Source organism: Pundamilia nyererei, unplaced genomic scaffold (genome assembly GCF_000239375.1).
Source record: "Pundamilia nyererei isolate P.nyererei 1_Seehausen unplaced genomic scaffold, PunNye1.0 scaffold00365, whole genome shotgun sequence".
Classification (NCBI taxonomy): domain Eukaryota; kingdom Metazoa; phylum Chordata; class Actinopteri; order Cichliformes; family Cichlidae; genus Pundamilia; species Pundamilia nyererei.
This window is the reverse complement of record NW_005187766.1, coordinates 237635-254824: the sequence shown is the minus strand read 5'-3', so window position 1 is coordinate 254824 and position 17190 is coordinate 237635. Positions and strand designations below refer to the sequence as shown.

At 49.6% G+C, this 17190-nt stretch overlaps 3 protein-coding genes across 3 annotated transcripts in view; 1 reads left to right on the top strand and 2 right to left on the bottom strand.

Annotated features, from left to right (window-relative positions):
• riok1 (RIO kinase 1 (yeast)) overlaps positions 1 to 267 on the bottom strand; it is a 32838-nt gene extending 32571 nt beyond the window's left edge. Inside the window, exon 1 of the mRNA XM_005752565.1 lies at positions 256 to 267. Within this exon, the coding sequence (XP_005752622.1) occupies positions 256 to 267 (12 nt within the window). The remainder of the gene's footprint in view (positions 1 to 255) is intronic.
• A 182-nt stretch (positions 268 to 449) lies between these two features.
• On the top strand, positions 450 to 4574 carry rpp40 (ribonuclease P/MRP 40 subunit). Its single transcript, XM_005752564.1, has 8 exons — positions 450 to 465; positions 558 to 719; positions 1077 to 1145; positions 3338 to 3433; positions 3564 to 3686; positions 3763 to 3928; positions 4010 to 4144; positions 4222 to 4574. The coding sequence occupies exons 1-8, from the start codon at positions 450 to 452 to the stop codon at positions 4418 to 4420; spliced, it is 966 nt and encodes a 321-aa protein (XP_005752621.1). The 3' UTR covers positions 4421 to 4574.
• Positions 4575 to 7814: 3240 nt separating this feature from the next.
• On the bottom strand, positions 7815 to 16969 carry cdyl (chromodomain protein, Y-like). The gene is made up of 7 exons (XM_005752552.1): positions 16730 to 16969; positions 15653 to 16370; positions 15053 to 15306; positions 14809 to 14981; positions 9812 to 10022; positions 9585 to 9728; positions 7815 to 9163 (listed from the first exon to the last, which is right to left on the bottom strand). Exons 1-7 carry the CDS (start codon positions 16751 to 16753, stop codon positions 9005 to 9007), a joined length of 1683 nt encoding a protein of 560 aa, XP_005752609.1. The 5' UTR covers positions 16754 to 16969; the 3' UTR covers positions 7815 to 9004.
• Between the last annotated feature and the right edge of the window lie 221 nt (positions 16970 to 17190).

Genomic DNA, 17190 nt, shown 5'->3' with positions numbered 1-17190 from the left:
TGATTGATTGATTGATTGATTGTGTGCGCGCGTGTGTGTCAGAGTGTGACCCCATAAACGACTTCCCTAAACCTGCTGGTCTGGAAGTCCAGCAGTTCATCTAAACAAAAGGCACTTAGCCTAAAACAGACATAGATGTGTTTGCTACACCATATATCAACGAGAGAAGATACGACCTCTTCCCATGACCCCAGGATGTGAGTGTGAATGCCAGAACACGCACACAAAGTCTTTGCAGACTCCTGAGGATCAAACCTCTACCAACATGACGTTGATTATAAAACTAAGCATGTATGATTAGATATTTCTAAGCATAATTGACAATCCAATAATATAAACCTGACAATGGTGATAAACCCCAGGTAGCAGTAAGCGAAGCATCTTCAGAGTACAGAAACCCGGCTGACTCTGAGGTCACCTGAGGTCAGGGCTGGGTGAGGTGAGGAAACATGTTTCAATCCAACCGTGTGTGCCTGACACTGCGCTGCTACACTCATCGTTTCTGCTTTGAGTACAAAAAATCTGAATGAATTGAAATGTTTGATTTTAACCATCAGCTGTTTCAACTGTGCAGGTGTCTGTGCTGCTTCCTGAGTGTAGCTCCGCCCCCTCTCACCTGGACTCCGTGTTGAACAACTTCAGCAGCTTCTACCTGATCAGGAAGCTGCCGGTGTACGAGCTGTTGGACCGACACTTCCTGGAGACGGCCGTGTACCACGGTAACACACCTGTGCGCACCTGAGCTCCATTCCAGGAAGAGAGTTTGAAAAGAAGCCTCTAAGGTTCCCAAACAGCTGATCAGAGTCAGTTCTGTAATTTTGCCATGGCAACGGGTGAATAAAGAGCACAGGCTCCATGTTAATCCAGAGGAGCAGAAATATGAATCACATCATCGTCACCAAGTTATTGTGACGTCCGTCTCTGAGTTTCAGCTCTGAACTCTAATTTATATCTACCCATAGCAACAGACTCGCATACACAGGCCCTCACCTGTCCACGCCCTCACCTGTCCACGCCCTCACCTGTCCACGCCCTCACCTGTCCACGCCCTCACTGCGTGACTGTCTGTGTTTCAGGTGCCGTGTTCGGTCTGTCCTACAGGACTCGCATCGATGAAGATACCTGCGTCGCACTGATGCCAAACGGTAACGTTTCTTTTTTTGTAAACCAACCTTCATGTCCAACACTCCCATTAACAGTGAACGTCATCGTCACGGGGCGAAACGGTAAACTGAGACAGTGGGCGCGCTCACGCGGACACATGCTCCTCGTTCAGAGGCGTCGCAGAAATGGTTCCTCCAGGAAAACGACAAACTTCGTCTTTACATTCGTAAATGTCTGTCTGCGAAGGCGGAGCGTTACAGGAAGTGACATCAGACAGAAGCGGCAGGTTTTTCACATCTTTGTGGCGACAGGAAGATCCAGAGGAGAACCTGAGCAGAGCTGGAACAAAGTGTTTTCGAGCGTGGAGGCGGGATGCTGTGGCGTTTTTAAATCACACGGTGTCTGTCAGCCATGTGATGTCATAACATAAAGATTTGAAATCACTGATTGGCCTGTTGGATCTGTGCGTATCGCTACGGTTACAACAGCTGTACTACAAGAAGCTGCTGAAGAAAGCTGCAGAGTCGTCAGGGAGCAGGATGAACTTCCAAACAGGATTGCTCCGCCTACCTCTGTAACGGTTCAGAAGAACAGATGTTTGATGAAAGACCCCCCTCCTCTCAGCCGCGGAGATCTGCAGGAGATTGTAGTTGATCCTGATTTGACGAGAACCTCTGACCTTCTGGACTCCATGATATGTGACAGAACTGCTCACAGGAATGCTGCGTGCTGATTGGGCAGTGAAAGATCTCGCTGGTGAGATGAAGATGGAGTCTCATCTGCCCGCTGACTGATGCAGGTTTCAGGTTTCCCTGATGGCGGCAGATTGGTCGCTTGGCAGGTGGTGCGGTTCGTGTTCGGGTTTGCGGAGGGCGGTGTGCAGGAGAGGCGGAGTGCGCCGCCGTCTTTGATGGGTTTGTTCCTCGTTGGGCGATAAAGCCCTCCCACACCGCCCTGTTAGCAGAGACGTAGCTGCACGCTGCGAGGCGGGCCGAGCACACCAATCATCCAGCACTGTACGATGGTTTAACGCTTTCTCACACACGTTACTCCATCATAAACAGTTTCTTACTGAAGCACAACCAGGAGTCCAGGCATCCATCAGCACCTCCACCTTCAGCCGCCGTCACCGTTTGCTGTACTCCCTCCTGTTGTGGAGGAGCCGCTCAGTGAGCCGACGATTGAACTGCAGCTCTCCAAAGTTCTGTCGTTCTCCTGGTCTTTGGTCATTTTCAGACAAAGACCAGATATAAGAGTGTTCTGACTCCGCCTCCTCACTGGCTCGAGAGCTGTCATTGGTCACCTGTCGCCGTCACCTGCTGCCATTTTCCTGAGTAATTAGCGTGACTGCTGATTTAGAGCCAGGGCGCCGTCCTCTAACATCCTGGTGATGTAATCGGTGATGCAATGACAACATGGCAGCGAGCAAAACAAAAATGGATTACATTTTAATGAGCCGCCATCTTTAATCTGGCCTTTCCTCTGACTCAATGACAACACGTTGCTTTTTCTGTAACCTGTGACCTCGGCAGGTGCCTGACTCCGCCTTTTAAAGGAAGTTGCTGTATTGTTCTGTTAGTGCGTACCGCCATAAAGCCGTTGTTCTGACAAAACGTCCTACTTTGGCAAAACTTCCTACCGTAAGTAGTTTATGCACATTTCTGCTGTCACACAGTAATTCCAGCACAAATGTAAGTAGGTATGACGGTTTGCCACTTAACTTTGCCCATCAGAGTATGCTTGTAGCTCACATTCATAAAGGTAGCATGGTTTTACACGTATTTATACCCGTCAGAGTATGTTTCTAGCTCTTATTAACAAAGGTAAGATGGTTCGCCACTGAATTATAGCTGTTAAAGTATGCTTGTACATCACATTGACAAAGGTAGGACGGTTTGGCACATAATTTTACCCATCAGAGTATGTTTGTAGCTTGTATTCACAAAGGAAGGACGGTTCGCCACTGAATTTCGTGTTGAGCATTGCGTAGAAACAACAGGTAGGATGGTTTGTCAGGTAGGATGGATTCCCAGAACACCGTGACCACAGAATCGCAGTGTGGCGGTCTAAAGGGAGCGACAGGTGTGACTCGATCAGTAACCTGTAAATGGTAATCCAATTACTGACTGATGGTAATCAGCTCAGCATGTTTTAGTTGACACAGAAAACTGTCTGCTGCAGGGATGTGACATCACTTCCTGTTTCCTGCTTAAAGTATGCCGTGTGTCTGCAGGTCACCTGACCCTCTCTCTGGATAAAGACTCGTTTGAGATTTTGGGCTTCGAGGGGAAACCGTCCAGATTCAAGCACAGAACTGCCACCAGATTCGGTCTGTCCTCTTCCCGTTTGTAGTCTCATTACTCTGAAACGATATTGTAATCGGATTACATTACATATTATTGATTAGCATATAATTTCATTACTGCTCACCTGTAATCTGATTACTCTGTCTGCTGCAGTGGTATCTGTGGATCTAACTGACAGCAGCATGGCTCCTGGTAGGCGGAGCTACCTGAGGCTCCTCACAGGTCTTAAGTCCCGCCTTCAGCTGCAGACAGACTTCCTGTTATCACATCATCCAGGTGAGTGACCTCATCACCAAGGTTAGCCTGCCGTGTGTTTCCCACAATACTCTGCTCACAGTTCTGTGTTCTTCAGGGGGCGGGGCCTCTCTTCAGCCCCTCCTGTCTCGATGTGATTGGTCGCAGCACAGACCGGAGGTCAACTGCAGCGTTTTGACGGACCTCTCCTGCCCCGCCCCCCGGTCATGTGACCCTCACAGTTTCCTGGAGTGGCTAGGAGCCGTTGACGCTGGCATCAGCTGGTGAGACCTCCTGATGGGCTATGACATCATCGCTGCTGTGTCACGTTTTCAATGTTGACAGTTCTTCTTCTGTGGTGTCAGCGAGAACTCGTCCAGCAGCTTCCTGTCGTCGTTTGTCTGTCCCGAACCGAACACGATACATCGCCACGCTCTGAGCGTGTCCGTGAGCGGGATGCTGCTGCCACACGACATCCACCGTCTGCTGCAGGAGCTTAGGTGATCACCTGTCAGACTCTGTGACCTCTGCCCTCTGCCTGACTGTTCTGACTCGCCTGTGCTCACCTGTCCCACAGGCGTTACGTGGAGCAGCCTCGGCTGGCGTCCTGGGTGTCCATGACGGTTCGCGGGTTTGCTGACAGTCCGGTATCCTGGAGCAACCACGAGCACGGCTTCCTGAGGGGCGGAGAGAACTTCTACACGCTGATGATGTTCCACGACCACACCTACCAGCTCCACCTCGCCACGGGAGCACATGACGTCTGCCCGCCCTGACGCACCTGCGTACCTGTGCGCGGGCAGAATTTACTCTGATTGGTTTCGTTGTAGAAACGTTTTGATTAAATAAGCTGAGCTGAGGCCACGCCCACTCTGAGACCCTGAGAAACGTGTCGATAAAATGTGCTTGAATAAAGTCAGTCTGATGTCATCGTGTCTGGGGGGTTTCTGATTAGTCTTTGGCGACAGGTTATTGACCACTTCCTGTGTAGCTGACAACGCATCACAACTGAACAATGCACCACAAAAGTAAGAAAGAAGTTCGCCATGACAACGGCTGTGTAGCAAGGAACAGCGAGAGACTCGGACAATATTCGCAGAGGATGACGAGGGAATGGGAAACAGCTGGGAACGCCGCTTACCCTCAGAGTAATGAGAGGAAAGCGCAACTGAACGTGAAACATACGAGACAGACTGAGAATAAAACGGGGACGTGGCCGAGGACACAGGATAACAGAACACGGAGACAGATGGCGAGGACAGTAGGAGCTCCAAATAAGTCACAAGACAAAACTACTAACGCAGAATCAGAACATGAGGATGTATTCAGGTCAAAAGAAGCAATCAGCCAAACTTGGGCGGAAGCACCGCCTGTGCTCACGAGCAGCGTCGTTCCTCCATTCTGCTCATGGCAGAAAACAAAGTCACGTGATCATCAAACTCTTAAATGCGACCCTCGTTACACCGGCCGTTACACCTCGTTACACGGGGCCGAGTGGCCCGTACTGAACAGGACTCAGGTGCAGAAACCCAGAGCAGAGACAGCAGATGATGTAACAATTTATTAGGTTTAAGTGCAAAAAAGAAAACGTAGCAAAGACAAAAAAAACAATAAGACGTGGAGTTTGACGAGGCATGGCCTGGGGAACGTGGCTAGGGCGAGGGAATGAGGCCTGAGATGCGGAGTGGAGCTGAGCAGGGAACAGTCACACTGAAGAGAGAAGATAGAGGAGTTAGGGAGGTGGTGGAGGCAGCTCTGAAGTGGCCAGTTGTAAGAGTAGCAATTCTCACTTGCAGTAGGGGACATGGAGTGTTGAGAGGGGGGTGATGAGAATCCAGGGGAGGCTGAGTGGCGTGGAAAGGCTGGCCTGAGATCCGGGGCTTCAGATGGAGTGTGATGGCAGGAGGGCAGGCAGGTGAGGCACAGAGAGATTTTCAGAATGATTGCTTGGTATCCTGAGTCCGGAGGTGGAGCGTGAGCCAAGCTGAATACAGCAACTGCAGCACAAGAGAGTCGTGTTAACAAGATAGATCACAGCAAGAACTTAACGTATACGGCCTGTTACCAACATGTGTTGATGACGAACTGGCAGTGAATGAACATCAACGTGTGGTTTAAATCCCTCTGGCTTGATTGCCTGCAATAGGCTCCAGGTGTGCAGGAGCTGGAGTTGGCCCTGCCCAGGGGCGGATCCCAGGTCAGTTCAGGAGCCTTATGGAAATTCCAGCCACCCACCGCAGACCATGACACCGGCGCAGTGTCGACTGCGATGCCAGTGAGTCTCCATCCTGCTGTGTGCCTGATATTCAGACAGTACCTGAAGGAACTTTGATCCTTTCAGACCCCAGTCCTACGAATCGCACGTCCTACGTCTCGTTCATCCTTCAGGCAGCTGATCTTTAGTAATTAGCCATGCAGAGCTGGTAAAAGTACAGACATTGTGTACTTTAGTAGAAGTACAAATACTGCTGTTAAAAATTACTCCAATAAAAGTACAGATTCAACTTCTTTACTCAAAAGTATAAAAGTACTGGCTCTGAAATGTACTCAGAGTAACAAAGTAGTTCTTTGGAGGTTTCTGTGCAGCTAGCTGAACCCTGTGCTACATTAACACAATGATGACAGATGGAATACAAACTTCAGTCTGTTTATTCTGTGCTTGATACGTGTTGGAGCTGATGGAGCGACACCAACAGTGTTTGCAGTTGCACGTGTTTTTATTTGCACTGTTTCACTGCTTGTAGCACACACACCGGCTAGCTCAGGTCCTAGCACAGCTTTTATCAGGGAGAAATGACCAGGTGACAGAGCTCAGGTGTGTCAGCCTCCCCTGAACCGTGTGTACATATATGTATATCATGTATATTGTGTTGCCTAAGTTGTAGTTGTCCTGGCTGATTTCCATCCTCCACACTGACAGCACACTCTTTGTCTTCTTCCCAGACGGTATACATTTGGTGGTCAATGAATCGCTTCGTCAGTATGGAGGACCAGGAGTGCCAAAATAAATTAAATATTTCATTAAATACATATATTATGAATTAAATGCCCATTCATTTCATTTAAAATATTACATTATTTCTTTCCTTTTTAATTCATTACTTAAACATTTAATTATTTAATGGGCTATTTAATTGTTTTTGGTACTCCTGGCCCAAACAAATGAACAAAAGATGTTCTCCTTCATTTCTGTTAAACACAGCTGTATGAAACGTTTCCAGCTGTTAGTATCATGGTTGCTAGGCAACCTGGGCAGCGACGGAGGCTAGACCGTCCCATTTCACAAGCCTCGCACTTCCGGCCTTAGCGGTCTTTGAGTACGCGGCCCTTGTGGACTGTTAAGGCTGCAGACCCTGAATTGGGATACAGCCAATGTGACAGATTTAAAACCACGAGGACTTCCATGTGAGCTTTAAATGAGCGTCCTTCTTCCTCTCCTGTCCTTCTAATCTGTCTCCACCTCTGAGTGAACGTAGCTTTGTCTTTTCTCTCCCTGTCAAATACAGCAGCTGGACCTTTCGCTGCAACACACTGTGAGACAAACTGCATGTTTGTTGAGCTGATAAGTGTCAGCTAATAGAAATGAGCTGACAGCGTTGCTCCTCTTCTGTAGTGTTAGCTCGATGCCAAAGAGAGTGTGTGTGTGTGTGTGTAAACCCATCACAGTGCAGCAAACTCACCTGTTCATCCTGCAGAGGATTCTCATGCAGCCTTTAAATGACACAGTCAGTCTGCCTCAGTTTGATTAGCAGCAGGTTTATGAACAAACACAATGTGACGTAACTATTCTCCTGAAAGTCTCTGAGCTTTTTACCGTTAACGCTGTTTGTAACTGGTATTCCTCAGAGGCTGCTCTCTTTAAAGCGCCTTCAGGAAACAGACCAACAACACGCTGGGAGGTTGTTCAGATTCTTAGCAATCCTTTCCTAACTCCTTATCAACTCTCCTAGCCTTCTTTCCTTGACCTCAATGATATTTTTGCCTAGATCAAGGAAAGGAGGCTCAGACATGCCATAAGTACAGAAAAAAGGATGGACTTTTTGGACCACACTGTGAGTTGACTGCGGTCAAAAGTCCTTTTCTCATGGAAGAGGCACCCCTGCTGAGGGTCATGGCCCTCTCTGTTTACAGTCTGTGCTGATTTCAGGTAACAAACAGAGCCAGACAGCGTCATGTGACACATTCTGAGTTTATTCTGGCAAAGAAACACGGAGACCCTGAGACAGTCAGCCCACCGGCCAGAGGTCACCATTTACCCACAATTCATCGCTGTAGCACCTGTATGCGCCCCCTGCAGGCTAAACAGTCTAGAAGAGCGCGCTGCAACACAACATCTTGACCCCAGGGTCAAAGTCAGGAACAGAAACACTTTATTTAGGGTTAACCCTGACCCCGCATGACCCCAGGTAAACACAACCTCAGGTAAGGAGACAGTCCCACATATAGGTCCCATCAGTCTGTTAGCCTAGCTTAGCTTAGCATGAAAGCTGGCCGCAGGAAATCTGTTAGCTTAGCTTTAATTAGCATACAGGCTAGAAGCAGCGAACCTGTTAGCCAAGCTGAGCCCTGAGGAAGACAGTAAGGCTCCTGCGGGTGGAGAGCCCTCAGTTTGGTCTGTCAGGCTAAATTTAAGTTTGAACTGAAACGTTTAAAATTTCCTAAAACGCCCAGTTTGTCTCCATGCTCTCCCCATCACTGGGTAACCCCACCCGTCACAGGCTGGCTTCCACAAGGAGCCAACTGAGGCCAAATACAAGCATCACTTTGTCCTTGCCAGATTCCTGCTAACTGGAAAATAAACTATGTCTGATCATTATCATGCTCTGTAGATGCTGCTAGCTTCTGTTAGCATCTATTAGCTTTTATTAGACTACGTTAGCTCCTGTTAGGACTTTTTAGCATCCATGTGCTCCTGTTAGCTTCCATTTGCAACCTTTACCTTCTTTTAGTACCTGCTAACATCGGTTAGCACCATAATAAACAAAACCAATCCTTTGTCATGAGCTGACAGCTGGCACGGGGGTAAGTTGGGGGTAATTATGCACAAACTATAGCCCTCACAGTCTGATTGCCATGTTTATTATCTTTCTGTCCAGTCCGATGGCATGATGTCATGAGGAGGCGGAGCTTAGAAACAGGAGGTAAACAGAGCATTTAACACGCAGTACAGTGGGAGGAGCATAGAGATCCATGACAGGATGACCGTCAGCGGAGTTGGATCCAAGCCAGCTAACCTTCTGCGGCTAGTTTACAGAGAGCAGAGGAGGCACCGTCCTCAGTCGGACATGTTGGCGTCTTTCGCAGAATCCGCCACGCTTCAGTCAGCGCTCCAAGTCCTGGTCACAGTTCCAGTTGTGGTCCTAGCAGAGCTCGGTCCTCCTCTGCAGGTACTGCAAGATGGCGTCGGTTCCCTGTGAGGAGCCCCAGACCCTCTTCAGGGCTTCACACTCGCGCTCGTTAGCTTGCTCCAGAGCACTGCGACTCGTGTTCCTCATTAGGGCCTTGGACTCCCGCAGGACCTGCAGGACAGGAAGTGACACCACGAAGGACAGAGTCTGTGACTGGAGCAAGTAGATCAATGAGTTTGTGTACTGATCTGTGATCTGAGTGTAGGTGACATCAGTCACAGAGGACAGCACCTGTGGGTGGGTGTGCACCACCACACCAGCCTGGCCCCCTTTTTAAAAAGCCCACGGCTGACCCCGCCCACCTTGAGTTTTAGGCCACCTGATGAGGGTCAGCGTCTGACGTCGGGGTGAAACGCATCACTGTGACATTTCACCGCAGACGCTTCAGTGCTGACCTTTGACCTTAGCCCCACCACATAACCTGTTTGGAGGCTTTAAATAATCAGGACCAGATCTGATCAGGAATCAATACAGTAACCTTGGAAACGTGTGTGTATGTGTGTGTGTGTGAGAAAGAGAGATAGGAACTGACCAGTGAGTCAACGGCGACCAGCTCTTTAATCCGCAGCATCACTTCCTGTGTGAAGGTCCCCGGCCACAGCACCTGAGATACCAGCCCTTTAAGACACGCCTCCTGAGCTGTCAGCTTCCTACCGCTGAGCAGCAGCTCGTTTGCCTGAAACACAGCACAGGAAGTGAGGAGGAGTTGCGAGGCAAACCATGCAGGACATTTAACAGTGCAGGAAGCAGCTGACTGACCGCAGCGAGCCCCATGATGCGAGGGAAGGAGAAGGAGGAGCAGGCGTCGGGCGTCTGGCCGTACGCTGTGTACGGTGTTTGGAACCACGCCTTCTCATTGGCCCACACCACATCACACAGTGGCAGAATGGCGGCGCCAAGGCCAACGGCCGGCCCGTTCACTGCCGCCACGATGGGTTTCCTGAACTGGATGAAGGTGTTGATGAAGGTCCTGAGAAAGAGGGCACAAGGGTCAGAGGTCAAAGCGCCCAGCTCACCGATGCAGCGATTATTCCATCGAGGAAACAAGCACAAAAACATGGGCTTTTCACAATAAAAGGTTCCAGTTTATCAATGACTCTCTTTGCTCTGACAGTGTAGATGTTAATTACTGTTAACAGTTGACGTCAGCGGTGTCGTGGGATGGCGGCACAGCAGAGCGCATCCCCGGCGTTCCAGTTAAAAGGGCTTCAAGAGGAACGAGCAGCAGGAAATACAGGTGCTGGTCATAACATTAGAATATCATCAAAAAGTTGATTTCACCAACTCCATTGAAAAAGTGAAAGATGTTTACGTCCAGTCCACACAGACTGACATATTTCAGGTGTTTCCTTCTCTCAGCCAATGAAAACCCCAGATTCAGCATCTTATCGTGAATATTACTGAAGACCAATACAAACAAAGTGTTTTCAGGAATCGTGGCCAACTGAACAGTCTGAGCATGAGCAGCTCTCGATACATAGCTGGGCTCCTTTTGCCTGAATGACTCAGCAACGCGGCGTGGCTCGATCAGTCTGTGGCGCCGCGCAGGTGTGACAAGAGCCCAGCTTGTTATTATTATTGGTATTTGTCGTGTTTATTATTCTTATCGTACCTTCCATATTTCTGTTGTTCAGCGCTTTGTCAGCCATGTGTTGTTTTTAACGTGCTATAAATGAAAATTTGGATGGAATTGGTGAAATAAATCAACTTTTTAATGATATTCTAATGACCAGCACCTGTATATAAAACACGAGCTACGAGACCAGATCTCGGCCGCAGAGGATAACGACAAGCGTGGAGAAATAGGGCGGTGCCACATGACCGAATGAAAACGTCTGTCATATTATACACTACCGTTTGTTTCATGGTGTCATAAAATCTACCGTTTACAGCGAAATGTTTTCATGGGAGCTGAGAATCCAGCATGACCAGGGAAGACGAGGCAGAACCAGGCAGCTCCAAACAGAAGGACCAGTCCACACAAACCCAGGACCTCAGTCCTAAACGGGGGGCCGCCTCTGCAGCAGGGAAACCGTTTGGTTATGAAACGCCTGACACGGACCAGAAAATTGGACTATGCACATTATGGCACAAGCTGGTGCCCACCTCAGACTCAAACACCACAAAGCTCTTCTCAGGAGGATGCAGAGTTTACGGACGAGAAGCAAAAACGAGCCGTCAGGCGCTCCAAGTAAACCTCAGACTCAAACGTCAGAGCAGGCTCCTCCCCGCAGCACGCCGTGGAATAAAGACTCAAAAATGTATCGTTTCACGCAGTCAGAACACTCGACACCCAGCTGGAAACACCGCACATGTCGAGCTACCTGGGGTTCACAGGAAAAGCACATTTAGGGACAGAGATGGTTATCGGGATGTCTTATGTCAGGAGACTGTGGTCATGTGGCACAGCCCGAGGCAGAGGCTTGCTGTGGTTAAAGAAGGACGAGAGGAGGAACCTCCGTCGACGCTGGAGTCAGTGGATCGCTTACTACCACAAAGACTGGAGCTGGACTCAACTGAGCTACAGGTGGGAAGAGCCCATCGCCACGACCACGGCAGCCTGGCAGGAACGTGGGCTTGAAACACCTGCACGTGATTATGCACCCGAGGTTTCAACGCGACAAAGGGAACATGTTGGAGCAAAGGCAGGGCGGAAAGAGAGGATTTCAAACCCTGCTTGCAAAGATGAGGTTTTGGTGAGGTTTGAGGGAATGGTGCTCCATGACTCAACCAGCGACGCTCAAACGCTCGGAGACTTGATTGGAGCGTAGCCGGCGGTTGCCAGGGCGTACAGACAGAAAAACAAGCCTTTCGGGGAAAGCCTGAGTTTTAAACGCTAACAGCAGGAATGTCGGCTGGACACAAACAGAGTTTAGCAGCTGACCGAGCAGTAAGGCAGTAAAACAGAGTTGAGCACCAACACTGCTAGAACAATAGCCACTGGCTGGACGCCATTAGAGGGCCCTTCCTATTGGAGGGTGAGAGAGCCCCTGAAGGCCCCACAGCTGGAGGTCAGCACATGTCTTTTTCTTGATCATTTAAAGAGTTCATGTTTTATACAGCTGTAATGTTTACATGTGTATACTGGGTCTACTACTGGCACGATACCAGTCCTTCCTTTTAATGTTAATGGTCTGTCAAACCCGATGAAGTAAAATGAGGAAAGAAAAGCAGCTCAACTACAGGGAACATGACAAACGCATCTTCATCCTGTTATAACTCTGTTATAACAATCCTTCAATTAAGCAAACATCGATGGATGGATTACAGGCGTCCAACTCCTCGAGGGTTATGTATTATTGTAGGGTCTGCCTTACAATAGAAAGCACCTTGAGGCGACTGTTGTTGTGATTTGGTGCTGTGTAAATAAAGTTGAATTGAACTGAGGGCCGGTGTCCTGCAGGTTTTAGTCCTTGATCCAACACAGCTCATTTAAATGACCTCCTCAGCATGTCCTAAAGTTGTCCAGAGGCCTGGTAACGAACTCATCGTGTGGTTCAGGTAAGTTGGCCCAGGGTGAGATCTAAATGTGCAGCACAGCGGCCCTCGAGGCCTGGAGTTCCCCACCCCTGCTTTAGAAGATATAAATCTAAGTATTTACAAGTCTGAGGCAGAGCCTTCAGTTTACAGGCCCCTCTTCTGTGAAACCAGCTCCTAGTTTGCAAACAATTGGAGAAAAAACATAAAATGAAAACAACAGTCGAGGATATTAGTTTAAAAAAAACCCTGAATAACAGGAAATACTGAAAAATCGATTTTTTGTGAAGCAAAAGGAGGCTCTCAGTCAAACCATTGGCCCAACATTTAAGACAAAGTATTAATATTCAGGGGAATACTGATTAGCCTGCTATACTGATGGCATTCTGATTTATTTGGGACTACCAGCTAACTCAGTGCCTGTACTGATGCAGGCGTTTGGCTATTCTGGTCAATTACAAAATGAATATAAGACAGGTACTCGATTACACCAGGAGAGAAGATGAAATAGTTACAGAACTATTCGAGTGCCATTATTCACCAGTACAGAGGATACAGTAACACACAAACAATCCATCAGAATGAATCTACCACCCAAGTTATTATATTTATTCCAAACCCGGCGGCAGGAGTGAGTGGGAAACAATCCCACGACTAGGGATGGGTATCGTTTAGGTTTTATCTGATACCGGTGCCAAACCGGTACTTTTGAAACGGTGCCGGTGCTTAAAGAATGGAGAACACAAACTTTGTCCAAAAACCTCTCACGTTCAGCTGTTTTTTTAAAAAGATAACAATGTTAGCCTTTTCTGCAGCTATGGGGCATATATGGCATCACTCTTGGCTGGAAGCAGTGCTTAAACAATGTAAAAACAAACTTTGTCCAAAAACCTCTCATGTTTAACTGTTTCCCACTTTTTCTTTGGTCATTTTAGCCTTTTTGGCCAGGGTAAATGGTAAATGGCCTGTATTTGTATAGTGCTTTTCTAGTCCCTAAGGACCCCAAAGCGCTTTACACAACCTGTCATCCACCCATTCACACACACATTCACACACTGGTGATGGCAGCTACAATGTAGCCACAGCCACCCTGGGGCGCACTGACAGAGGGAAGGGAGTATCTGCCATCAAACAAGAAGACAGCCGCATGTAGCTATGAGGATGTTTGCTAGTTCACCTCACATGCATTAATGTAATAACGTGGTTAGCCTACTCAACGTAAATTACACACGAACAACATTAAGCTACTCACGCAGAGAAGAACGGCTGCTGCCATCATCATCCTCATCATTTCTGCTACACTGGCAGGGCTAGGGGCCAGGACTCTCCTCTTCGTGTTTTTGGGGGATGTTGCTAACTCTGGGTCCAATAACAGGCACCACACCCGCAGTAGATGCTCGATGTGAGTTCTCGCAGCAAGCTATCAAATATGGTGCATTTATCGGCTTTTAAAAAAACGCTATGCGTCGCCAGGTGTTTCATCAGATTCTTGGTGTTACCTCCTTTGACAGTATCACAGTATCAGCTTAAAGCACTTGTTGCTGCTGAGTTTGCATCTTTTGCTGTGAAGTACAGCCAGACTTTTGACCGCTTTGCCTTGGACATTTTTAATCTGTAGCTCTGCTCTAACAGAACGTACGTACCTGGCCCCGCCTACTATCCTCGGAAACGTAAAATGATTGGCTGGAATCTAAAGTGTATCACAGCTCAGGAAAATAAAGCACCGAAATGTGCGCTGCTTTTCGGTCTGGTCACTACCATTTATGTCAGAACATGGCACCGGATACCGGTACCCATCCCTACCCATGACTGGGACAGAGTGTTGTCCAAATATATCCGGCAGGCTGAGGGAAGAGGAGGGTGGGGCCACAGTTAAGGCCTAAAGAGCTGCAGCTTTACGTGAGACCATGAAGGAAGGCAGCCTACTGCGTTTCTGTAAAAACATCTGTATTTACACACGAGGCTGTTGTCAGAGGAAACCTGCAGACGGATCATTTCTGCCTCGCACACAAACACTCGGCTCTGTAATTGATATAACCAGGAGGACTGGACAACAACACGGGCGCGAGCTATGACATCATTCAGCCCACTGAATGATGTCATAGCTTTTACCCTCAAGCTGCTCGCAGATACGTTTCTACTGCAGGTCTGGTTTTGGCCACGTTTCCATGCCGACGACAGAGCGCTACAGAGTTTAAACGAAGCAAACGTTGGCGTACGTTTGAGTTACTGTATAACGGCTGCAGCCTTAGACGCCGCTCAGCGTTGCCGCGTGTTACCTGATGGTTTCAGCCATTTTGATGCTCTCCTTCTTCCTGTCATCCGTCAGGCGTCTGATGAAGTACAGGAAGTCCAGTCCGCAGCAAAAAACGCTGCCAACGGCGCCGAGCAGCACCAGCTTACTGTCGTCCGACGCCGCTGTTGCCATGGCGCTCTGGATCTCCTTCATCACCTGACAGGGACGAGACAGAGGTGAATTTCTGGGCATGTGGGGGCAGTCTGACCGCAGGGGCGGGGCCTCACCTCCGGGTTGAGCGTGTTGTTGTCAGAGCTTTTGGTGGACAGCAAGATGTGGGTGAAGCCATCTTGTTTCTTCACCACGATGTCACGGTAACGGTACGCACTCTCCGTCTGACGCACGCTGAAGCGAAGCCGTTTATCGAACGCTGAGCGCTCCTCCAAGCGCCGCTTCCCTGTCACCGTGGTCGCCCCGGCAACAGCACTCTGCAGACCCGACATCCCACCAACGGCGACGCCCTCAATAAGTGGCGAATTTCCTAGAGAGAATGCAGAATATCAGAACGCCCACTTCCTGTCCACAGACAAAACAGCAGGTCATGGGACAACGACCAATCACCAGGAAGGAGGCGGAGTTTACTGTAAAATGAATATGGTTCTCATATATCACTATCAGGCTGAGGCTGTAAGGAGCTCTCCTACTGGCTGTTAGAAACACAGCTGCTCTCACCTGAGCGTGACGCCGCCTCGTAACCGATCAATCAGTCTAAGGATCGATCTGGTGGTCCGGCTGACTGATTACACCATTTGGTAATGGCTGATTGATCGGTTATTGATCTTGGCGATGACAGTAGCATGCTTTTCCCCCCGCTGGGCGGGACTCACCTCTGCCACTGAGCGAGCGCATGGCAGCTGGCGTGATGGGGGCTCGTGGTGGCGGCGGTGGGTTCTGACTGCGGGGTCGGGTCCCCATGCGCGCTCGCTCCTCTCCAGGCCCCAGCTGGATCCCTGACGGAGGTTTCTCCAGCAGAGCGACCTCTGGTGGGACCAGCTGAGCCTCGCCTGCCTCCAGGCTGTGTGCCGCCTCGCTGGGCGACTCCTCGGCATCTGGGCGGCCATTCATCGGGCTCTTTGGGACCAGGATCTTGATGCCTGTTTTTGACAAGTCAACACTACGGCGGGCGGGGCCGGCCGGAGACGCCGACATCAGCCCAAAGCTGTCAGCCGGCAGCGGCTGCTGTAGGGGGCGGGGCGGGTTGGCAGGGAGCAACTGAGCTGGGCTCGGAGTAGATCTCGCCTGGTTACGGTCGCCCGAGCCGCTTCGGATGTCCGCATCGACGTCGCCGCGAGAGGCATGTGGCTTGCAGGGCGCTTTGTGGACGGGGCCCCAGTGAAGGTTAGGCGTGCTGCGTGTGGAGCGCAGCAAGGCGCCGTCTCTGTGGCGCTCGGCGTGCTGGCGGTTGAACTGGTGGACATACGCCATGCAGGTGGACAGGTGACTCTCGGGCTCCCAGGTGTCGCCCTCAGCGCCGTACCCTCGCCACCTGACCAGGTACTCGACCCGACCTTTCCTGTTCCTGCGCCGGTCCACAATCCGCTCCACCTGGAGGACACAGAGGGCGCAGCCCACAATAAGCATCACGCCACTACTTTGGTGACGTCACATTGTGACGTATTTACAGGTATTGTTCCCTAATCAGATCAAAACTTCCTCTGCCGGAGGGCACGGACCACCTCAAGTGTGAGCTCCCGGCAGGCTCGCGAGGACAGTTACAGGGAGAGACCGGAAGGCTAACAGACAGCTACCATTGCGCTAACTGTGCGGCCCCTCTAGCGACTAGCTGTAGTTTTTCTCTGGACTTCTCTCCAACCGTCTGCCTCGGACTCGATCAGTCGATAACTGCCTAATTTGTTCGACTTTCCTAACTTCATAAACTCCGCCGCTTAGCATGTTAGCATTACCTCGTAGAGCTCCTCGGTCGCCATGGAGATGTCCGCGTGCACGGGCAGCTTCAAGAAGCTACTTCAGGGGCGCAGCAACATGAGGGACGGTGTGTGTGTATGTGTGAGTGTCGATCCGCGCGGAGCTGCAGGTGTGTGTGCTCCTGTTGGCTCAGGTAACTATACCCCGGTGTTAGCTGTTAGCACGGTGGCGTCTCACAAGCTTCCGCTCTGACCATGACCTTCAAAATAAAAGCCCCACCACGGCAGGAAGTGACGTGTTTCAGTTTTATGCATTGATGTGTAATTTTATTTTTATTTTTTTCTAATTTAAATAATTAAAAATGGAAACATGTTTATTTCTGCTATAAAATTTAACCAGCTGGGGCCTCTGCTGACCCTAGAGGAAGTGCAGTGTTTGGTACTTCCTGTGTGTGTTTCACGTTTTTTTTTTTCCACTCTGGGATTCCAAAGGTCAGTTT